This window comes from Corylus avellana, chromosome 2 (genome assembly GCF_965113065.1).
Source record: "Corylus avellana chromosome 2, dhCorAvel1.hap1.2, whole genome shotgun sequence".
Lineage (NCBI taxonomy): Eukaryota > Viridiplantae > Streptophyta > Magnoliopsida > Fagales > Betulaceae > Corylus > Corylus avellana.
The window spans coordinates 44,599,770-44,625,377 of NC_142491.1; the positions used below are offsets into that span (position 1 = coordinate 44,599,770).

General features: G+C 34.4%; 2 protein-coding genes and 1 pseudogene across 2 annotated transcripts; 2 read left to right on the plus strand and 1 right to left on the minus strand.

Moving 5' to 3' along the window:
* The first annotated feature begins 2,203 nt into the window (after positions 1-2,203).
* Positions 2,204-3,730, plus strand: LOC132168011 (cytochrome P450 89A2 pseudogene; annotated as a pseudogene).
* Positions 3,731-6,708: 2,978 nt separating this feature from the next.
* Positions 6,709-7,696, plus strand: LOC132167566 (uncharacterized). The gene is made up of 2 exons (XM_088512816.1): positions 6,709-7,066; positions 7,365-7,696. Exons 1-2 carry the CDS (start codon positions 6,709-6,711, stop codon positions 7,694-7,696), a joined length of 690 nt encoding a protein of 229 aa, XP_088368942.1.
* Positions 7,697-22,881: 15,185 nt separating this feature from the next.
* Positions 22,882-24,759, minus strand: LOC132184931 (cytochrome P450 89A2). The gene has a single exon (XM_059598725.2). It carries the CDS (start codon positions 24,625-24,627, stop codon positions 23,113-23,115), a length of 1,515 nt encoding a protein of 504 aa, XP_059454708.2. The 5' UTR covers positions 24,628-24,759; the 3' UTR covers positions 22,882-23,112.
* Positions 24,760-25,608: the final 849 nt, after the last annotated feature.

The window sequence follows — 25,608 nt, forward strand, 5'->3', positions numbered from 1 at the left end:
ATACCGATATCCTTATCAATTAAATTTTTTATACTGGTATGCTTATCGGTTCGGTCAGAAATTTCATATCGGTTAACCGTTTAACCGATATAAACCGTTAAGTAGAGATGCCACAACAAAGTAGTTTTGAGATTATATATATACCTATGTAACCTTATCTTAATTTGGGATTGGGTAGGTTTGACTTCTTTTTTTTAGTGATGGCTTAGGATGGGATTTATTTGCCTTTGATGAAAGCATTTTTCATTAACTAGTTGTGTTAGTCTAATTAACATTCATTAGGTTAATTAGTCCATTTGCTTTGGAAAAATGTATTTTATAATATATAAAAAAGTTGTGGTGGATTAATAAAAAAAAACTTCAATTTTTAGCCCAAAAAACAAATATTTGGGTCACAACAAAAAGTATTTGAGCCCTAAAACAACTAATTTTTAATAAGTTATTTTAACCTAACAAAAAGTATTTGGGTTCTCAAAAGTAAAAAAAAACTCATTTTTGGCCAAACAAAATAAATCAATATAAAGCCTACGGTTAAATAGGTTAACAGGTTTAACCGAACCATTTAACTGTGTACCGTTATAACCGATAATTTCGGTTAAAATTCTTATTGGTCCGGTATCGGTTAATAAACCGTTTAACCGAAAACTATCGGTTAATAACCGATAAGAGCCAAAACCAGACCGTTTTGATCGATACATAGGCCTAGTTTTTTAGATTTGGCCTATATTCCCTTACAATTAACCGTTGAATTTGTAAATTTATATATGTAGATCTCACATAAGTTAATGATAGACCCTACAAATCCAATGGTTGATTGTAAGGTTATATGGGTCAAATATTAAAAATTTATTGACCTCTAACATTTCTTTAAAAACAAAAGCAAAATCCATTTATGAATGTTTTTTTTGCCTTTGCACATTTGGAAAAGAATCCTCAAATATTTAATTAGTGTATTTTAGATTGATAAAATTGTTCAAAAAATTATAATGACAATTATACTCATCTAAAAAAATACTAACTGAGTACTTTCTAATTCAATTGAAATGGAAAAGATTCAATTCTTTTACATTTAGATAAGTTAAAGGAAGATTCTAAACATTTTCAATAATGCCATGCAATGCTTCCACATCATATGGCATGTATCTGGCTCTCATACTATTTATAATAAGAGCATTTGTTACATATAAGCTATCACCTCAAAATAATACACCTTTCCTCCATCGTTACACATTATCCTATATAACCTGTAAAAGCCTGTATAGCTCAACAAAAGACAACCAAAAAACGACAAAGCCAAAAATCATTCAAGTTAAGAATAAAAGTGAAAAATCATATGTAGAAAGTAAATTGCAATCGATTGTATATATGTTCCAAATCATTTGAACTACTACGATATTACTTCATTGGATATCGTGTTTGAATTTCCATCATATACCTCTATTTCATATAATCTATGTCGGTTGTTTCAATTCCACGTCCGTTTCCTTCACGTTCACGGGGTAGCCTCCCCCAAGATTATATGGGGCGCCCGGTAGCACGTACGAAGGAAAAAAAGTGTGGCACTTAGTGGGGGACAAGACAAGGATGCCATATATGCTTTCGTCAGCGGGTCTTTAAAAGGCATTAATGTTATATACTATATTCTATATAACATTCTTCTTGTAAAATAATAATAGAATAAAAAAATAATTTTTATTATTATTCTTGTCATAATGGTTTTTTATTATTATTAATACAATAGAAATGCCTTCATCTTAACTTGAGATTTTGAGATTATCGTCACATTTCATTGGATTCATGAGTACAAAGAGCAATGCACACCGCTACATCTATTCAATAGGCTAGACGGGGATGGGATATATGCGTAGTAGGTAACATGCATTTACCATTTTTATATAATCACGTGGCATAATGAATGGGATACGCATTATATAATAATATAACACTTGAACTTGGTATGAACCGCCATGCCGTGAAGGACAGCGGTCGAAAGGAAAGAATCATGTAGAGCTAGAAAGAAAGAGAAAAGGAGAAATTCAAAGAGAGAGATGGAGGTCTGTTTGTTGGTTTCTCGTGTAATAATTGTGAAAGATGTGGGCGATGGTTGTTGGGTTCATCTACTATAAATGAGCGAGCATGTAATCGAAGCAAACACATTCATTACCACACCCGTACAATATACCCTTGTGTCAACTTTCAAATCATGGAGGCCTGGCTCATCATCCTCGCATCTCTCTCTGCATGTTTCTTCATAAAACTCTTCTTCAGTCTTCCCTTTTCCTCCAAAAAAACCAAAGATGGCGAGCTCCCACCAGGACCCCAGCCTCTCCCCTTCATCGGACACCTTCATTTACTTCCCAAGTCAACGATTGAGCTTAGATCCCTCATCTCATACTTCTCCCAAAAGTTTGGCCCAATTATGACACTCCGCGTTGCCTCCAAGCCCCTCATTTTCATAACCTCCTACCCCATCGCCCACCAAGCGCTTGTTAAAAACAGTGCCATCTTTGCAAACCGCCCGCCAATCGTCCCCGTCAGCTATGTTCTCAGTAACAAGCGCAAAGATATTGGCGGATCCCCCTACGGCAATACTTGGCGTCTCCTTCGTCGTAATCTCATGTCTGAAGCTCTCCATTCCAGTGGGGTGAAATCTTACACTTTCGCCCGCAAGCGATCATTGGAAACAATGATTAATGGCTTCAAGCAATGTTCCCAGGACGACGCCGTCCGTCTCTTTGAGCATCTCCACCAGGCCGTGTTTTCCTTGTTCATTCGCATGACTTACGGAGACATCGGTGATGATGCCGTTAAAGAAGTTGAACACATTCAATATAAGTTTCTTGTCAGTTACTCCGAGTTCAGTGTTTTCGCCACCTGGCCGACACTGGGGAAGCTTATCTACCGAAAGAAATGGGAAAGGTACACCGATTTTCTAAGGCGTCAATACGACATCCTTATGCCTCATATTAGAGCCCGACAGAATTTGAAGCAAGAGAAGGGCACCAAAGAAGTCGACTTGGTAACTTACACAGATACCTTACTCGATTTGGAGATTACCGAGGGCGCAGGTAACCAAGGCAAGCTTGACGACGCCGATGTACTGAGCTTGAGCTCGGAGTTCATCAACGCCGGCGCCGACACAACCGCAACGATGTTCCACTGGACCATGGCGTATTTGGTGAAGCACCCCCGTATCCAAGCCAAACTGTTTGCTGAAATCAGCCGAGTTGTGGAACAAGGAGCGGAAGAGGTGAAGGAGGAGGACTTGCACAAGATTCTATATTTGAAAGCGGTGATTCTAGAGTGTCTCAGAATGCACCCTCCAAACACCTCCTTAGTCCCACACACAAACACTGAGGATATGGAATTGTGCGGCTACAATATCCCGAAAAATACGACGGTGCTCATTGGGACGTCAATTATAGGTCGCGATCCGACTGTGTGGGAGAATCCAATGGAATTCAGGCCCGAAAGAATGGTAAGTAGCAATGATAATGGTGGAGAGGAAGTTGGTGATGTGTCGTCGTTTAAGATGTTGCCATTTGGCGCCGGGAGGAGGATGTGTCCCGGTTACAAATATGGGACGCTTATTCTGGAGTACTTTGTTGCCAATCTGATTTGGCATTTTGAGTGGAAGGCAGTGGATGATGTTGATCTAACGGAGAAGGAGGAGTTCTTGGTTGTTATGAAGAATCCAGTGTGTGCACAGGTTATCCCAAGAGTCAAATAGATAGCATGCACGTACTTCTTGTGAGTGAATGAATAAGAATTAATAAGAATTTTTTGATCATAAATTAATAAGAATTAATTCTTATTAAAAAGCTCTCTTCTGTAATATTGAAGAAGAAGAATTAATAAAAATATTGCATTTTTTGGTAGTTTTTCCAATATTTCATTAACCACATATATCCAATTATGACGTTGTTCACTTGTTTGCACGTAGACTTTGTTTTTTTTGTTTTTTTTTTTAAAATAGTCATCTCTTCACTTATTTAACAATTACATGGAGCAAAATCAGGGACAGAGTTAAAAACTATAATGGGTAGAGGCCGAGAGCAAAAAAAAAAATTTCTGAAAAAAAATATATATATATATACCTTATAATATTTTTTTGTAACCTTAGATATATATATTTTTACCTTAATTTTTATTGTTCTTAAGAATTGAGGGGGGCATGTCCTATGCCAGTCCCCCCTCCATCCTTGAGCCAAATGCTTCGTATAATGCCAAATATAACTGTCCAAATCTATTTCAGTTCTACAACAAATTTCAACGAATCAATTTTAGATCTAACATAAGACTGTCAAAAAATATAGCCTAATTAAATACCTTCAAAAAATTTATAGCCTAATTAAATACCTTCAAAAAATTTATATTTTCGGTTAACCTTCTCCAGGGACAACTAGGGCGCTGATATTTCTTTATTAATTAGATGCACATGGAACCAAGCCTTCTTAAGTGGGGTCGAAAACTATATAAATAAATAAATACATAGATATATATTGTCTATGTCTCTATGTGTGTATTCGTGCATTTATCAACGGTTATATCATATATGAGTTAAATTAATGATGTTTTTTTTAGTAAGTTTACTATTGTTACATAACTCATTATAAAATTCTTTCAAGAAAATTTAAATTAAATATTTAATCATTTGACTATGTATTATATTTAAACATTATTTAATTACATTACATTTCGTTAAATTATATGCTAATTGTAAAGTTTTTATGATCAACTTTATTTAACTAATTAAAAGTTTTGAACCATTTAATCAATAAGAATAGTAATAAACATTTGTAAAGTAAATCATCTAATTGAAAATAAAAACAAGAAAAATAATGTTTAAGCCATCGTACGTGAACTTAGTAAACATACAGCCACCAAATCAGACCCATCAATCAGCTGTAACAGCCAAGATTCATTTCCATTTAAAGTTCTTCAAATTAAGACACGAAAGAATTCCACTCGAGTCATTGTTATAGACCATTTCAACCCCACGTGAATTTCAGGTCACACATAATTCCTTATCCTATTTCTCATTGACTCCTTTTGCGAATTACTCCTGACAAATTATGGAGATGAATGAAAGATGAGGAAGAAGAATGATTTTTTTTTTTTTGAAAAATAGATTAAAACTACACCTTCTGAACCCATATAACCCTATATATAAATTTTTACTACCACCACTACAACAACAACAACAACCAACATAAATAAATAAATTAGTGACGTGTCTACAGTGCTGAATTTTTTCACACGTCACCATTTGGTGACGTGTCAGTTTCTGTCATTTATCTTAGCTTTTAAACGTATTAATTTTTCTTGTTCATTGGCGTTGCAGGTTTCTGATTTCGGATACTCTCCAACTCCACACAATGAGTGAAATTTTTGCTTCTGGGTTTGAATCTATTGATCTATTCCAAGTTTAATTAATTTTTTTTTTTAAATTAAATTTTGATTTGCTGCTGGGTTTAGATTTTTGAAAATCAGATCCCATGATATTAATTGAAAAAAAAAATTCTGGAAAAAAAATATTTGAAAAAAAAAAATCATTTTTTCTAAATTATTTTTTAAAACTTTAGTAACGTGTCAATTTCTGACACGTCACGCCACCAAAGGGTGACGTATCAATTCTAGCACGTCCCCAAAGGGCGATGTGTCAAACTTGACACGTTACTAAATTCCTATTAAAAACTTCCAATTTATTAACCTGCCACACACATTGCTAATGACACGTCACTAATGAGCCGTTACCAAAAAATAAAATTTTTGTAGTGCAGATTTAATTACTATTTGCCATCTATTTTTCTCAAACACGTTATTTTCTCCTTACAATTAGATTTTCCCAAGTCAATCCTCACCATCCAAATCTCAACTTTCACGCCTACCTCTTCTTTCTGTGTCTTCCTCAACTGCTCCAGCAACTGGAAGCTCCCTATTTTTGGCATTACGCAGCCTTCGATTCCCCGTTCTTCATGGCATCCATGCATGACTGAAGTCCACCATGATCCACTACAGAGATTGAGGGAGATTTTGATAGTTGTTGAGAATGCTAAGTTAAAATGATCCACTACAAAGATTTTGATAGATTTTGATGGGTTTTCTGCTGATTTCTTTAAGGCTGCTTGGCCTGTTGTTGGTCAGGAGGTAGTGAAAGCTATCAAGGATTTCTATCTTTCTGGTATGTTATTGAAAGTAGTGAATGCTACAATCCTCACTTTGGTTCCTAAGAAGTTAAATCCTTCATCTATGGGGGAATTCAGACCTATTGCTTGCTGTAATGTCATTTATAAGTGTATTACTAAGATTCTATCAAATAGGATGATGCCTTTCTTGGGTGATTTGGTTAGCATGAATCAATCAGCTTTTATTCCTTCTAGAAGCATTTCTGAAAATGTTCTTCTAGCTCAATAAATTGTTAGAAACGACCACAAGGGTAATGGGAATCCTATATGTACTTTGAAGATTGATCTTATAAAAGCCTATGATTCGGTTAATTGGGAGTTTATGATATATTGTCTCCATTGTTTTGGTTTTCCTGAGAAGTTTCTCAGTTGGATCAAAGAGTCTATCACTTCTCCTAGGTTCTGTGTTTGTTTGAATGGCACTTTGGTTGGATATTTTGAAGGAAAAAAAGGTTTACGACAGGGAGATCCTTTGTCTCCTTATTTGTTTGTCCTTGCTATGGAAGTTTTTTCTAAAATCATGACTGAATGTACTGGTATTGATTTAGGCTTCAAATTCCATCCCAAATGCTTGAAGGTGAAGCTTACTCATCCATGTTTTGCAAATGATCTTCTTATTTTTTTTGAAGTTAGTTTGAGTTCCATCAATGTCATTAAGGCTGCTCTGATGGAGTTTGACGATTTGTCTGGCCTGAAGGCTAATCCTTCAAAGAGTTCTTTTTATTGTTCTGGAATTTCAGATAGGGTCAAGCAAGTTTTATTGAATGCTTTGCAGATGAAGGAGGGGAAATTGCCTTTGAGATATCTTGGGGTCCCATTAATCTCTTCTAGTCTTTCTTCTGCTGATGGTGGGGTGCTTTTGGAGAGAATTACTGGGCGTATTGATTCTTAGTTATTCAAAACTCTCTCTTATGCAGGTAGGCTTCTTTCTTCGGTGTTATATAGTTTGCAAGTTTACTGAACAAGCATTTTTATTCAAGAAGGTTATAAAGGCTATTGAGCATAAATTTAATAGGTTTTTATGGAATGGGAAGGATATGGAGGCTGCAAAAGCAAAAGTGGCTTGGAATGATATTTGTTTTCCTAAGAAAGAGGGTGGTTTGGGGCTGAAGAGAATTGATGTCTGAAATAAAACTTCTATGCTTAGACACATATGGAGTTTGTTTGCTAGATCAGGTTCTTTATGGGTGGCTTGGATTAAGGCAAATTTTCTGAAATACAAGAGTTTTTGGAGTGTCAATATACCACAAAATTGCTCTTGGTGTTGGAGGAAGCTACTCAGGTTGAGGGATACTGCTAAGAAGTTTTTGAGATTTGAGGTTGGGGATGGAAGAAATATACATCTCTGGTTGGATCTTTGGCATCCTAATGGCATTCTTCTTGAGAAGTATGGTTTTAAAGTTGTTTATGATGCTCATAGTAGTGTGGAAGCAAAATTATTTTCTGTTATCTATAATGGAGAATGGTTTTGGAGGCCTGCTAGGTCTGAAGCCTTGGTGGATATTTAAACTCGGCTTGCTGAAATCAGTTTGGGTTCTTGTGATAAACCTATTTGGCTTGCTTCTAGGAAAGGTATCTATGTAAGTTTAGATACTTGGGAGGCTCTTAAGGAAAAAAAATGGATCAGATTGAGTGGTGGAGACTAGTCTGGTTTTCTTTAGCTATTCCTAGGCAAGCTTTCATTTTATGGCTTGCCATAAAGGATAGATTGGGTACAGGAGTAAGGTTGCTGAGTTTGGGTTATAGAGGAGATATTCAATGCTGTTTTTGCAGGAATCAAATGGAGAGCCGAAACCATTTATTTTTTGAACGCAGCTTTTGTTATAGAATTTGGAGATTTTGTATGGCTAGATGCAAAGTGGCTAACCCCCCTATCATATGGGAGGATATTCTTCAGCTAGGATGTAGTTCTTGGAGTTGTAATACTCTTAAAGGCTTACTTTGTCGGCTGGCTTTGGGTTCTGCAATTTATAATATTTGGTGCACTAGAAATGAAATTAAGCATACAGGCCATCCACTCACTGAGGAGTAGATTCTGAAGAAAGCATTGTGGGAAGTTCATGCTAGAATTGTTGGGAAAGGAAAGTTCTCAAGGACTAGGGAGAATATGTTACTCTGCTCCTTATGAAACTTGTCTGAAAGCCTGTTTTGTTGATGATATGTTGCAAGTTTTTTGGGGTCTGCTTATGGTTTTGAGGATAATCTGATTCCTCTGTTAGGGTGCTGTTGCAGTTTTTCTTTGTGGCTTGTTTGAGGATAGGGCCTTTCTCCTCTGGTTTGCTGATTTTTGTTTCTGTTTTGAGGCTTTTGTTTAGCCTTTTGTAAGGGTTTGGGTTAACTGTTTTGGGATGTTAGCTAGAATTTTTTTTTCTGCTGTTTGTTGGGTTTTGGCCTCTTTGTAGGCTGTTTTCAGTCTGTTAATCAAGCTTGTATTTGTTGTGAATGTGTTCTTGGTTTATTTTGTTAATGAAGATGCTTATTCATCCAAAAAAAAAAAAAATTGTTCATAATATTGATTCAATACTTTGAGGTGTGAAAGATTAACTTTGCGGGGCAAAAATATGCCCCTTCAACCAATATAAATGAGGTCAAAAGTTGCATAATTTGCATTACTGTTTTCCGCTTATGGAATAAAAGGTCCAGCAATATAAATGAGGTCACTAATGTACCGTTACCAAAAAATAAATTTTTTGTAGTGCAGATTTAATTACTATTTGCCATCTATTTTTCTCAAACACGTTATTTTCTCCTTACAATTAGATTTTCCCAAGTCAATCCTCACCATCCAAATCTCAACTTTCATGCCTACCTCTTCTTTCTGTGTCTTCTTCCTCAACTGCTCCAGCGACTGGAAGCTCCCTATTTTTGGCATTACGCAGCCTTCGATTCCCCGTTCTTCATGGCATCCACGCATGGCCGAAGTCCACCACGATCCACTACAAAGATTGAGGGAGATTTTGATAGTTGTTGAGAATGCTAAGTTAAAATGTTGTTCATAATATTGATTCAATACTTTGGGGTGTGAAAGATTAACTTTGCCGGGTAGTAAATAATGCTACACACTCTCACTCCAAAATTTTTATTTTCACATAATTATTAAATTTCGATTTAATATTAATTTCAAAAAGCAAGTGATCTATGGCATTACTCATTTTTATACACTAATCTTATTTTGTAATTTTTTCAAAAAAAAAAAAAAAAACTGCTAAAAAAATATGCCCCTTCAACCAATATAAATGAGGTCAAAAGTTGCATAATTTGCATTACTGTTTTTAATTAAGTTCGTCTCTTTTAGTCACCAACTTACTACTGCAAGTCTTTCTCAATGATTGCCGGACCTTTTATTCCATAAACGGAAACTTAAAAAACATAATAAAGACAGTCGTCTTACGTTTCTCCTTTGTCGGAAACCGGTCCCACATGCACGTTGCGACGTTGGTAAGCCGGCCGGTATTGTTGACAAGGCACATTGCGAAAGAGTATTGTGGTCGCTCTCTTTTTATTATTATTATTATTATTTTCCTTCTTTTCGTAGTCGATCGATTCCCTCCCAGTCAAGGTATTAATGCCTTCAGTTAAGAAAATTACCACATCGCGCCAAGTTGGTCACATCTGGCGTTCGAGAAGGTAATGGTTAAAGTATATATTAATTAAATAGTTAAATTTATTTTTTTATTTTTATTAATTAAGCTTTTAAGGTAAGTTGTTGTTTATCTTGTTATCTTAACCAAAAGTACAGAGTTTAAACTTTGATTCTATCTTTTAGCTCTCATTTCAATTTAATATTATACATATTAGGCCTTATTTATTAAGTTGAAGTTTTGACGTACTTTTGAGGAGTGTGTTAAAGTATTTATTTAATTCTGAAATTTACTATTTTCCTATTAGGCACATACTTTGAGTTCAAATCTTGTCTCGTTTATATATTACCTCTTATTTCAACAAAATATTTCTTGTATTAGACCTCACATATTAAGGAGGAGTTTAAACCTACATGTAAGTTTGAGTATTAGAATATAAATTAGATAATGTTAGAAGATTGAGATAAGTGGTGATTTAACTCTAAGTAAAGAGAAAATAAGACAATAATGCCAAAACTCAAATGTACCCACCCACTACAAGGCTTGGTTGGTAATTTGAAGACCACGTAGATGCAATTTTTAATTTAGAAAGATATTGTGTTAAGGAGATTGATACCCACTCAACTTAACCCATGTGTATACTCAAAAATCTTTTAGTGAGTCCATATATAATATGTTGAAATATCATTTAACCTAAAAGCTTAAGCCTATGAGTTTAACCCAACTTTGTTATATCAATCACTTTCACTTCTGACATATTTTCAATGTAGGGATTCAAACATTTTTATACTCACATGTGTATAATCAAGAGTCTCCCCCTCACGAATGAGTCCATCACTACATTGTAAAATTGAGTCTTAATTTAAAGGGTTATGTGTATTTTTTCTGATATTTTTTGAATGAAAGCGTGACAAAAAAAATCCGATAGTGTCAAAATAATAATAATAATAATAAGAAGAAGAAGAAGAAGAAGAAGAAGGGATCTGCCTAACCTATACAAATCTGTATAAGTCCATAAAAGAGAAAATAATAATAATAATAATAATAAAATAAATAAAAATCTAAGGTAGGTATCAATGTGAAAAATCACATGTAAAAGCGAAGTACATATATATTATTCAATGGTGAATTTACAACAAAAGATTATAAGAAAAGGAAAACAAACATTTCTATTATTATTTCGTAAAGTCATTGGAACAACTAGGATATTATATATTTAAGTGTCTATCGTGTTTGAATTTGCATAATGTATGTCAATTAATTGAACGTCATGTTTGAATTAATTTCAACCACCTACCTATAATTTCTAATCTATTTTCATTGCGTGGAGCCGGCCCCGTAGAACCTAAACTTGAACATGCATGAATATCTCTCCTTTCACTGGCGCGCGCCACTTAGGGGCGACTCATTTGAAAATTGTAACGGCGTTCGTCATAGAGGCTGCTGCTTCTTTTCTTCAGCCGTTTTTTCGTTTTTTATTTTTCTGGTCATGCATGGAAGCTTCTGTTCATCTTTACCGGGACGCCACGACTCTATATAATAATCATTTTTAATGCATAACAGTCACACCAACGATTCTCGTTCTTTTTGCTGGCTCGTAAATTGTCGTCGGGATAAAATAATTATTTTAAAGCTCATTTTGATAATCTCATTAGGATAAATTAATAAGCGTAGTATAATATTATCTTTAACATTAGAAAAAATAAAAAATAAAAAAAGAATTCTTTATTTAGTACTAGCTAGGTTTATAGTCATTCCAAAGTAATGTTTAAAAATATCGAAAGTAACCTAAGGCATCAAAAGACCGTACTTGCACTTGTCCATGCAATAATTGCGGAGCAATACTATGAATCATTTTTTTCTTTTTTTAGATTTAATATGACTTTTAAAATTATTATTGCCTTTTAAATTAATCATATTTAAATTTTGATTCAATTGTAATTTTAAAAGTCACTTTAACTTTAAAATAATAATAAAAAAGTTCATAACATTACTCAACAATTACGTCTCCTTATTGCTTTATCGATCTTTGCTTTTGGTCATTTCCGAGCATTTTCTTGATGAGAATTTTCTGTTTATAGAATAGGCTAGGAGGAGCATATTTAATTATATTATCTTTCTTTTTCATGAAAAAAATTGAAATTAATTTAAAACGATTAAAAAACATTATCTCTTTCCTAACAACAGCAGCCATTTATTAGGAAGATTGATTGTTTTTATTTTGATAATATATATATATATATATATATATATATATATATATATATATATATTGAAGAGGGAAGATGCGCTAAGCATTATCTCTTTGGAATTTTCTCTTTATAATAAATACTTCATTTGTAACTGTCTTTTTTTTTTTTCTTTTTTTCTTTTTTTTGTATTTTACATATAATTGTTTTTACGTGAAATTTAATTAAAACAAAATTTACAATTGATTCTAACATTATTTTAATAAATGAGCTTAGTTAATATTAAAAAAAAAAAAAAAAAAAAAAAATTAGTCTCATTGAAGAAGGATCACGAGCATAACGCCTTTATATCACAGAGCAAAAAGCTTTGAAAAATCATAGCCGAATCTACGAGGTTACAAATCATAAATATTTACATAAAAATTAAACATTCAAGACATATTTATGACATCAATATCGGTTAATCTATAACTATTTTTCTGTTGTAACACCAGATCTGTTCCAAACAGACTCAACTCAATATATAGGTAACACATCTAATATGTTAGTTTTATGTTCAAGAAAAATTACATATTGCTTGAGGGTGCTGTTATTGTAACCTTTAATTTTTCTCACTCTAAAGTCTCAATATTTTGGGATTCTTTTATTATTATTTTTATATTTTTGTAATTGGTTACACCATAATCGAGCCTTGATTAAAGAGCATTGATTAACCATTTTACCATAATTAAAGCCTTGAAATATATTTTTTTGTTTAACAAAACATAATTATATTATTGTTAATTAAATTCTTATTTTATTGAACAGCTTTTGGCGGCGGCCCAATTGACAATACTTGCCATTCTAGAAAAATCAACATTCATCTCTTTTTCACTTACGCTTAGCCGTGACATAATACAAAGAAAAAAACAAGAGTGTCACTTTGCGACGTGGCCGAATGGGCGTTCGTGCTTTGTGGTCTACGCAGGATTTTTTTTTTTTTTGTTTTTTCTTCGTTGTTTTCCTGCTTATTGTCTTATGGAGGCTGATTTTCATCTTGTTCGAAGAACAAATCTTGATATTTTCTTATTTTTGGTCGAGGGATATTTTTGGTCGATCTCTATGGACAATAGAGTCAAAAACTGCTGTAAGTTTTTCCTTCTTTTTTCGGTCATCAAAGGAAATCTTTCAAAACAATAGCATGAAGATCAATCGTCTATCGTCTTAGCGCAAATATAATGGTCTCCTTAAATAAAAGTTAAATTTAAAGAAAAAAATATATTTTATCAAATTTAAAGAAACACTTGTTAAATTGGCGTTTTCATGATTTTTGTTAGATTTTTAAGAAAATATAAATATAAAAAGCCTATTATAAATGCTCGTAATTTTTTTTTTTTTTTTTTGTGGGTGAATTTGGTAGTGTTGGGCCGTCGGCAATGCATGTGGTTGTCGGGAAAAGATTCAAAAGACCATTAACCTTGCATGTGGCGAAGCTACAAGTTAACATGCAATTACAACAGCTAATTAAAATTTAGGATTATCAATTTTCAGAAGTTTGTAACGTCAACTATTTTGTCCAAACTCAACGTTATATCTTAGTGAAAAAAGGAAAATCCTCAAAATACTCTCGTCCAAATTCAAGGCATCTTTGTAATTTTATAAACATTTAAAAAGTATTTTGGAGATTTCATATGTTTTTTAGAAGTTTGATTAGCTGCTTTACACAAAAATGTAAAATAAATAAAGTAAATGCTCTTAGCCTTCTTCCCCTTTGTATTGCTTTAAAAAAAGAAAAAGGGAAACTTCATTGAAGACCTTCAAATTTTTATTCATTTTGAAATACCTTCTTAAACTTTAAAATCTCTCAATTTAGTCTCTTGAACTTTTAATTGCTCTTAATTTGGACCCATCCTTCAATTTTAGCCGTTAAAAATACAAAAAAATTAAAATATTCCTAATTTTTGTTTTTTTAAATAAAAAAACGTTTTAAAATTTAAAATTTTATACAAAAGTCAAGGATATAAACGTCATGTAATATTTAAAATTTGACAAAATAATTTAAAGGGTTAAATACTAAATTAGTCCCTGGGGTTTCACAACTTTATTTTTCCCCCCCTGGGGTTTCATTTTTATCACAGGAGGTCCCTGTGGTTTTGATAAGTGACCAAATTAGTCCATCCGTTAGTTGACCGTTAGTTGACCGTTAAACTGACACGTGGACCAATCAGACGTCGACACGTGGCACATATATTAATTTTTTTTAAAAATTTTTTTTAATAAAAAAAAATGTTTTTTTTTTAATTAAAAAAATATATTAAAAAAAAAAAAAAAAAAAAGAGAAAAATCGGAAGAAACTGGGGGTGGCCGAGCCACCCCCTTGGCAATTTGGGGGTGGCTCGGCCACCCCCTTTGGCCATGGGGGTGACCACTTTTTTTTTTTTTTTTTTTAATTTTTTTTTAAAAAAAAACATTTTTTTTAATTAAAAAAAAAAATTTAAAAATTAATATATGTGCCACGTGTCGACGTCTGATTGGTCCACGTGTCAGTCCGTACAGTCAACTAACGGTCAACTAATGGTCAACTAACGGATGGACTAATTTGGTCACTTATCAAAACCACAGGGACCTCCTGTGATAAAAATGAAACCCCAGGGGGGAAAAAATAAAGTTGTGAAACCCCAGGGACTAATTTAGTATTTAACCCTAATTTAAATTGAGAGCAGATAAAAGTTCAAAGAACTAAAAGTTTAAAGAGATTTTATCAAACCAGTGAAAGTTCACGAGTAAAAAAAAAAAAAAGGAAGCTTACCACCGCTCTCAAGTTTGTCTTTAATTAGTCTTTACCATTAAAAATATATGTAATTTTCACATTGTAAAAAAAACCACGTGTTATTATTATAAAGGAGGTTGAAATATTTTTTTTCTTCCTGTCAGCCACCCTGTCCCGATCACATGAACATTTTTGTGGTTAAGAAGGGATTCATCTAGGTGGTTATTGGTCAAACCGTCGAAGCAAAAAGATTTCAAACATTATTAATATATAAAAACAAAAACATGTCAGGATCCCCATACATATCGTCTGACGTTTTGAAATAAGTATTGTTGACATTAATGCACGTTGGAGATAAAAGGACCATCTATGTTGACTGAGGAATAGCTAGGAAGCCTTGGATGCTCTCCCTTTCCTTATCATGGGCGAGAATTTAAAATTAGTGTATCACCATTCACCATTATACACCAATTTTAAATTTCGATTATAAAATAAAATAGAGATAATCCTTGTTTTGATTGTTGTCCACTTGTCCATGAGTATAAAATGACAAACTTACTTTTGGATAGAGTTTTTTTTAAAAAAAATTGTGTTGAAGAAATTTTTTTTTATTTGTTCTATAAAAATAATGTGTCTCATTTTTTAATAATATGAGAGATGTAATTGAGTTTTTAATAAAAATTAGAAAAAAAAATGCAAAATTAATTCATATGGTTTACTAGATTTGTAATTAATTCAATGTGTTATCAAAATAAATTCAAAGGTTCATGAGGTACACCAAAAAAATAATTTAGCCTTTACAATCAAATTTCGTTCACTGATTTATCTGATAACGTAAAATGTTAGAGACAATAAAATTGTGATACTTATCATATTTAAGTTAGTATTATACTAACAAAATCTGTTAAATTAGTGGACAAAATTTAACTGTAAAGACTAAATTTTTTTTTGGCATACTTCAAATACCTTTGAGTTTATTTTGATACAATAGGGAGCTAATTATAAATCAAGTAAATCACGATGACTAATTTTACTTTTTGTCCTAAAAGTTATTTCAACATTGTCCCTTATATTAAAAAACTATATATTTCTTTCATGTTCAAGAGACAAATATCATTTTTATATATTAGATTAGAGAAATTTCTTCTTTGGCCCATCTTGAAAGAAATCTTTGTCCAAACTTTTAGTAATTTTTGTTTTATGGGCCAAATTAAATTTTACTATTTATCTTTGACGTGAAAAATATAAATTAAATCCAAAAAGTTGAAAAGGCTAACAAAAAAAATAAAATAAATAAAAATTATGTATCCAATAAATTCCTGTACTATTTTTTGGTCTTAGCCGAGTCAATTTTGCCTTCTGATGCTTCTAGTGACTCGTCAACAGTTGGTGGAGGGTGTTGCGTATTAAGTATTTCACGAACGTTCGAAGGTAGGTAGTGAGGGAAGAAGAAGACGACAATGCCCAATAAAATGTGCATGCCCACAATCTCCGACCCTTCATCTCCCACTTTCTATAAAAGCTATTAATTACCACATCCTCTGCAATTTTGTTCAACATCTGTTTTAGCAGCCGTCTCCCACCTGGAGATCTGGTCTCACCTTTTCTCTTCAAATCCTTCTCATTTACTGGGGATGATGGATGGATGGGATCTCATACAGCAAAATCCCCGCTTCATCACTTTTCCCAGACCAAAGAAACCGCTCCCCATTTTACTTTGGCTGTCTGATTTCTGCCACCTGGTCCCCAGTCGACGGCGAAATGGCAAAGTCGCCGTGAAAGCTGGTGACGAGACTGCCTACTGGCTACGTACTGATGTTGGACTGGGATCTTGGACAAATTTGATTTGCTAGCAATTTGTGCAGACCAATTTGGGCAGCAATCGTTAGAAACCTCATATGGGTTTTTGTCTGAGAGCATCTCCTCCGACAAGAGTGGCTGTTTTAACTACCACTTTTTCATTTTAGTTACTACCTTTTCACAATGAATTCAGCACTCTCTATTTTACAATTTATTTTATTTAAATATTATTTTTTAATCCATTTTTAATTATTTTTTTTACACAAGATTCTCTCTGCTCTCCCGACCTCCCTCTTTCTCCCACTCTCTCTCTCTCTCTCTCTCTCTCTTTTTTCTCTCTCGGATCTCTCTGCGTCTCAGTAGCTCCCTCTCTTTCTGCCTCACTCTCTCTCAGCATCTCATCCTATACCTCTCGATCTCCCACTCTCGGGTCTCTCGCGCTGTTTCTCCCTCTCTTCTCTTCTCTCCTTCCCATCTCTTTCACTCTCGTTCTCACAGATGCAGTAGCAACGCAGAGGGATCGAGGATGGGCGTGAGAGATGAAATCAAGAGGGAGATTGAGACGAAGAGATTGAGAGAGAGAGAGAACAGAGAAGACGGGATTGACAAAGAAAGTGGGAGAGCATTGACGGCGGAAGAGAGGGACGTTTTTTCGAACAATTAAGGGGTAACTTTCGTATCATTATTTGATTTTGATTCTTATCTTGGAATGGGTTTGTATTTTTGGGTACTCTTGCATATTTTTTGTGGGAGAGAGGGCTCACAGAAGGGAGCCTTGAGAGAGAGAGAAGGGTGTGAACCCGGTCCGATTTTCGGTTTTTGGCCAAAATCGGAACTGGAGTACCCCGGTTCTTGGTTTTGAGAAACCGGAACCGGAATCGGGACCCCGGTTAACCGGGGTTCCGGTTCCCGGCCGGTTCCGGTTTTACCTAGTCCATAACCGGTTTTTTTAAAAAATTGATTTTTGGGCTTATTTTAAATATTAGGCCTAAAATAAGCTTATTTTTTTTTATAAGTTGGCTCATTTAAAAAATATATATATTAGTCTCTTTGTCTAAATTAAAGGGACTTTGTTGTGATTGTTCTAAATAATTAAAAAATAAACCTAAAAAAGTCTAAAAATCTTAAAAAATCAATATTTTTTTTCCTATTTGGACCTTAGAAATAAAAATTTAATTTTTTTAAAATACCCTAAACCTAAACCTAAGTATATATATATATATATATATATATAATAGAAACCCAGTTTCGGTATTCCCGGTAAAAACCGAGTATTGGAACCGGGGTACCCGATTTTTGAATTTTTCAAACCAAGACTCCGGTTTTCCAATTTTCGGTTTTTCGGTAATTTTTGACACCCCTAGAGAGAAGGGGAGAAAGAAAGAAGAGATTAAACATTAAAAAAAAAAATGAAAAGAAAGTGAAAATATAATAAAATAATACTTTCAGATGCTCCAGTAAACTTTCAACTTTCATAGTAGCATCTGTAGACAAAAAATACTATTTTACAATAACAGCCGGAAGGACGAAGTAGTTAACCTTAATTAAAAAGCTAAGTTATAACACTTGCCGGAAATACTCTGATTGATGGTTCAAAATACTTAAGCTTAACTAAAAAGCTAAGTTACAACTTTTGCCGGAGATGCTCTATAGATGCTTCGGCACTCTTTGGACATGGGAGTCTCACGTGACTGTCCCACAATTGTTGAAAATCTCAATCCTGGTCCACTGCTTTTCGATTTGTCTAAATTGCTACCAAATTTCGAGAGTAATTATTTTATATAGGATTTTTCAATTTGATAATTTAGACACGTGAATTTCACTCGGCTTTTTCGAAAATCTTTATCCTGTCCATCGGCAAAAACCAAATGGATTGTCCCCCAAAGCCCAAGCAGGGACCAAATCCAAACCTGCTGAGCAAACCAACCGGGCCTCCATGGGCTTAATTAAAGCCTTCCAAGCTAGCCGAGCATTTTACATCCTAATTCCAAGGATTTCCTGAGCCCACTTTGGCAGATGGACACTTCTATGAAGGGAGATACACATACACTCCTCATGCAGCAACAAAGGAAGCCATAGAAGGCGACTTTCCAAAAGACGGCCCAATTGCATTCTAAGCAATCTGCTCAGGTTATATCTTCCAATTCTCTTGCTTATTTCTGTTGTTATCATTGATTAAATGAAATGCATATCCATAATTCTAAATAATAATAATAAAACTTTACTTTGCGACTCATATCTACAATGCTAATTATCACAAATATAATTAATAGTTTGATCTCTTAAATATCTAATTGTGAAGTGTGCAAATGGTTAATGAGTATCAGAATTTATTCATAATATTCATGCTGTGAATTTAGGGAAGTTTAGAAATAATCTTCTATTCTCTTTGTTGATTCTTAGTCTTTATTATATCCTTACCTCTCATTTTTCTGGGCCGCCCTTGATGTCAATTTAACTAATGGGCCATTAGCAAACCCACTGGCTAAGATTTGGAGGGCCTCGTATTGACTATAGGTTTTATTGTCTGTGGGCCGAAAAATTGGTCCCAAGATAGGCCCATAATGTCAAAAAAGACATGTAGAAGTATAGAAACGAGCAACACATACATTTAACATGAAGGGCTGACACAATATAACTTATAAGTTGACGTTGCACTAGACAATTCACGTGGCACTCATATAAATTGCCATGTCAGCTATTAAATAATTAAATGTACTTGTTAAATTTTGTTGCTTAATTTTTTCATTTATGTTGTGTCACGTGGCACTGATGTGAAGTCACTCTTGTGTCACACTAAGAATGATGTGGCTTTTAAAATCATCATTGACCTTGTGATTGATTATTATTGAATTTCGATCAAAATGTGATTTTAAAAGCCACATCATTCTTTGAGTGACACAAGAAGAACACAATAATGACTTACAAAATTACTCATATACTTTACTATCATTTCACTGAATTAAGAGCATTCCCAATAGAGGAGTCAAGTTTAGCTAATGAATTTTTAAGGCCTCCTACATCCTACATCCAAGTTAACTCTTCAAAGCTCACTTTATCAAGTTTAGCTAATGAATTTTTAAGGCCTCTTACATCCAATTGCATCGGGATCCCCAACAATAGCTGAGAAATTGCCCATCAAACTTTATTTTATTTTTTAAATCGTGACCATTGATTCTTATCCAATGGTTTAGAATCTGCCACGTGTCCACTAATTAAAAAATAATATTTTATTATTTAATTTATATATATATATATATATATATATATATATATATATGGGGTGGCCGGCCACAGGGGGTGGTCGGCCACCCCACCTGAGACATGGGAGTAGTCGAACCACTCCCTAGGGCCATGGGGCCAACCCCAACCGACTATTGGAGGTGGATTTCGATCACCCCTAGGGCAAATTTTTGGGTCTAGCCCTAGGAGGTAGCTGAAGTGGCCATGGGGGTGGCCAGAATCCACCTCCAAGGGCCAGTTTGGGGTGGCTGAAGGGCCAAACCCAAAAATTTGCCCCAGGGGATGGATTTCGGCCACCCCCTATGACCAAATGGGGTGGCTGGCCACCCCATATATTTTTATTTAAATAAATAAATAATATATTTTTTTAATTAGTGAATTGTAGACCATTAGATGAGAATCAATGGTCAAGATTCAAAAAAAAAAAAAAAAAATTGAAGAGCACTTCCCCAGCTGTTGCTAGGGATCCCATCCCAACCAATTACCTATCCCTTGAAAAGTGAAAAAAAGTTTTGAGAAAAAAGATAAAACAGGTGAGGGAAATAATAAAAAGTAAAATGATTCATTTGAAAAGTGCTGCTACATATAACTTTTTTTTTTTTTTTTTGCTAATCCAATGTGGGTGGTTTTTTATAAATCTTATTAGCTATTTTAGATAAAAGTACCATTTGGCTCATCCATTGGGAATGCTCTAAGATCCTCTCAATTTCATTTCAACTGATAATATACAGTTAGTTATATTAGAGGAATATTTTTGTCCCTTCAAAAAGTAAAAAGACAAAAATACTCCTACATTACAAATTGACCTCCATTGGGCTGACATGGGCATTATCATATAATCATACTAGCCTTTTTTCTTTTTCTTTTTTTCAAGACATTGGCACATAAGCTAAGTAAAATCATAAGTGTAGTATTTTCTTAAACATTTTCTTTGAGAAAAGTTCACCTGGTTCTTGTTTTTCCTTTTTCGTTAGACTCTAAGCTAACACAAATCATTGCCTTTACCTTATGTTTTGTGGTTTCGTGGATGGACAGATACCAAGTAAACAAGAAAATTATTTGTATTTGACATAAAGAAAATGATATAGGAAAAACAGACGTTAATTACAAATTTAGTAATTTACAACTGTTGAGAGTCAACTCATTCATTACGAAAAAGAAAATGAAAAAAAAAAATGAATGATGGAGATTATTTCCAGTGAAAAGATAATTAGAGATCTTTCTGGCCTAATCTTGAATCCCTATCCACATATGACATATCATCCAAGTTAAGAGTGTATATATATATATGAATTTACAAATTTAGGATTTGTTTACTTAGTAATTATATTAATGTCTCGAAATTTTTTAAGGCTTATTTCTAACAAATAGTATGAGAGGTGACATCATGGATTCATGATAGATGATGGTGATCATTACATTATGCATAGTATGTCAATTATGTATGTATAGTTAGGGGATGGCGGCTATGGAATATGCATGAATGATGGGTCCTACATAGTTGGAAGAAATAAATGGCCCAGACAAATGAATCACATATTTTTTAAGAAAAAATTCAATTTACCTATGAAGTTTTAAATTTTTTTTAATTTGAACTTTAATGTTTAAAAATTTGCTATATACCCCCTTAATGTTTTAAAAAATTTTAATTTAAGCCATTCGTTACTAATTTCTGTCTACTTTGACGGAAATCATCCCACGTGCATCTCACGTGAGATTTTGATGTTCTTTATTCCAATTTTACCCTCATTAAAATCTATGAAATTATGTAATTACCCTTATTAATTACATAATTTCATAGGTTTTTAATGGTGGCAAAATTGGAATAGAGGGCATCAAAATCCCACGTGAGACACACGTGGATGATTTTTATCCAATTAGACGGAAATTAGTAACGAAATGTCTGAATTGAAATTTTTTAAAACATTAAGAGGGTGCATTGCCAATTTTTAAACCTTAAGATTCGAATTGAAAAACTCCTAAACTTTTAAGGGGTAAAGTGAATTTAACCTTATTTTTTAATGAGTTTTGTTCAAGGGATAATGTAGCTAATATGTTTATTTCATTTTCTCTCATCAATAGAGGAAGCACAATTAAAGATTGAGCTCATGAATACAAATAAAATAAAAAATAAAAAAACATTATTATTTAATTTAAATTTGAACAAAACTTGTGTTTGGACTTTAAACTATTTGTCAGATTTTAACTTCATCATTGAGCTTTAAACCATTAAAAAAAAAAAAAAAAAATCTTCAGCATTAGTTTAAGTGTAATAATAATTTCAAGTTTAATAAATTTAATTTAGAAATAATGATAATAATCACATTACCTAACCCAGATCCCTTGTTCGTATCATTTCATGGGGGTTGGTGATGGAGCCGCCCATTCAAAGTGACTTGATTTTATTATTATTATTTTTTTAAAAAAAATTTATTGTTTATCAACCGATTTGATGTTGATTAGTGCAACTGACAAGTGACAAATATCAAAGAAAATCCAATTAGAAAAAAAAAAAAAAAAATGCAAACTCATGCAAGATTCTCAGAGACCTCTGGAATTGGGGCCGGTTCAAGACCGCTGGCTCTGATTGCCGGGGCCTACGAATAATTATTGCACCGGTGTGCTTCACATCACTGTTCTTTGAAAAAAATGTGTGATCGGTCTTTGTTGCATTGCATCTGATCCTATCAATAATGTTATATTATTTAATTCTTTTTAAATAATTGGCCAACATATTTATTTTGTATAAATATTATCTGCACCCTTAAATATAAAAATAATTTGTACATATACATTTGGGCCATTTGGCAAAGAACACAAGCTGTATTTTGGGATGACACGTTCAATTATGTACCTCTACTCCTTTGAGAAACATTTGTTGAAATAACTTCTTCCAACCCATTTTTTTTTTTCTAAAAAAAATATCTCAGAAAAAATATTGTTAAACATTTTTTTAAAAAACATTATGAATTTTATTGGACTAAATACTCTTTATTACACTAGAAATATTGACAGTAAGGGTATGGGACTATGGGGTATGGGGTATGGGGACCATTCATTCTTTCAAGCACTGCATAGACTGCTTAAAAAAAATATTACCAAAAAAAAAAAAAAAAAGTAGCCGAAACACCTGGATCGAACTTATTCTCTCTCTGGTTTATTCACTCAGTTCAAATATATCTAACAGATTATTTTTCATTTCATTTGAACAAGAGATTTGACTCGACAATGGATCTAATCCAGTCGTACAAAGACAGTAATTACGAAAAAGAAGAAGAAAAAAAAGGCAGCATCGGCATATCGGTTATGGCCTTTATTCATTACACATAGAGAAATGCGTAGCTACCGGTGCAATCTGCAACTTATTTGACTCTTTGAGTGACATGGGCACGCAGTTTGTTCTTCATAACTACCAAGAATTCCTCTTTCTCCGACACGTCGACTTCGGCGCCATCCACCGGCTTCCACTCGAAATGCAAAATCAAGTTGGCAATAAAGTACTCCAGGAGAAGCCGGCCCAACCCGTTCCCGGGGCACATCCTCCTTCCGGCACCGAACGGGAGCATCCTAAACGCCGTTAGATCGACCACGTCTTCCGCGGGTTTTTCACCGGTTAACAGCCTGTCAGGGTTAAACTCCAAAGGATTATCCCAGATCGTCGGATCGCGCCCGATTATTGACATCATGATGTTCACCGTCGTGCCTTTGGGAATAGTGTAGCCGCCAAGCTCCACATCCTCCGTGACGGCGTGGGGTATCAAGGCGGTGTTTGGCGGGTGAAGTCTTAGAACTTCTAGGATTACCGCCTTCAAATACGTGAACTTGTGCAAATCCTCCTCCTTCACCTCCTCCACTCCTTCCCCCAAAACTTGGCGGATTTCAGCATATATTTTGGCTTGAACATCTGGGTACTTCACAATATGCGCCATCGACCACTGCAACATCGTCGTGGTTGTGTCGGCGCCGGCATTAATGAACTCCGAGGTCAAACTCAGTATGTCCTCGTCAATAACCTTTTCTTTGTCTCCTGGAACTTGCAAATCCATTAAGCTGTCTGTGTAGGATACATATTCGAGCTCGTTGCCTTTCTCTTCCCTTAGCTTCCGTCGGGCTTTTATCACCGGCAATAAGATATCATCTTGAGTCTTCAACAGATTTATGTACCTTTTGTACCGATTTCTCAGCAGCAATTTCGCCAATCTCGGGAAGAAACCGAAAATACTGAAGTCGGCATAATTCACAAGAAGCTCCCATTGGATGTCTTCGATTTCAATAACCGACTCGTCGCTGATGTCGCCGAAAGCCATGAGAATAAACAAGGAAAACACGGCGTGGTGGAGACAGTCGTTGACATTGACGACGTCGTTTTGCTGGGAACTTTGAGTTAGCTTGCTCATCATTGTTTCCATGACGCGCTTCCGGGCGGGGGAGAAAGCATTCATCTTATTGGGGTGGATAATCTCTGATACGAGATTGCGGCGGAGGGCACGCCAGGTGGCGCCATAGGGGCTGGCGCCGATGTCTTTGCGCTTGTTGCTGAGAACTAAGCTGACCGGGACCACCTCCGGACGGTTTGCAAAGATGGCGCCGTGTCGAACAAGCGCATGTTGGGCGAGTGTGTAGGAGGTGACGAAAATGAGTGGATCAGGGCCGAGTTTGAGTGTGAGAATTGGGCCGTACTTGTGGGAGAGCTCACCGATGACTTTTCTAAGGTCAACGGCGTTTCTGGGAAGCCATAGGAGGTTTCCGATGATGGGAAGAGGGCGTGGACCCGGCGGAAGATTCCCTTTCTTTTTGGATGAACCGAGAAGGCCGAGGAGGGATTTTATTGAGAAATACGCACACACAGAGATGAGCACAATGAACCAAATCTCCATTGCTTCTGGTTTTGAGTTAAAAAGCTCAACCCTCTTGCCTGTTTATATATTGAAAAATCCCAACGACACAATGCTCCATTTTCAAGTAAAGACAACAATATTTGCCCGGTCAACAAATTTCGACTCTGCCGAGTGCCCCTAATCCGTTTACTTTCCCGGTCAACAAATCATGCCTTCCCCTGTAATTTACCTTTTATTGCCCATGCTCCTTCATTTTTTTTTCTTTTTTCTTTTGTTTTTTTATATGAGCAATAAGCAAACGGGAATCTATGAGACGAGACATCTTTCACACTCTATTTCTGATTTAAGAGAGACAAGAAAATAAAACGGAATTTTGCCAAATTATCTCCATCCGGTTATAACTTCTCCTAGAATATTTTTAGAATCTTCCTAAATATAACGTAATTTTTAAAATTATCATTAAATTTGAAATAACTGTTAATAAAATTTTGATGGTCAATAATTTTAAGAAGAATCTATAAAGACTTGTAGCATTACTATGATGACTCTATGAGTCCATGGTTTATTATGAGTCGTAAGGTTCAAGTCAAAACAAATATTGTTGTATATTGCAAGAAGTTTTTATTTTTATTTTTTTGAAAGGAATCAGTTTAGTCTCATTTATTGATAAACGAGCATAAAACTCAAATAACACAGAGCAAAAGCTTTGAAGCAATTATAGCCGAAGTTTCAAGATTACAAGCGTCAAAGATAACGTATTACATTTCAGGCTCAAACAAAATTAGCTAACTTATGACTAATTTTCAAATTAAACAGCAGATCTGCGCCAAATAAATTCAAACCAATACATAGGTAGCTTTTATTTCTCGAGGGTAGAAAACCCCAAGCCAAATATCATCATCCTCAACTCGAAAGTGAGGATAACGTTCATCCACAACCCAAAGGTCTGAACCAAAGCAACAAACTCGTAGAGCATCAGGAGGGCAAATCGAGAGAGAGGACCGAACATTATTACAATTA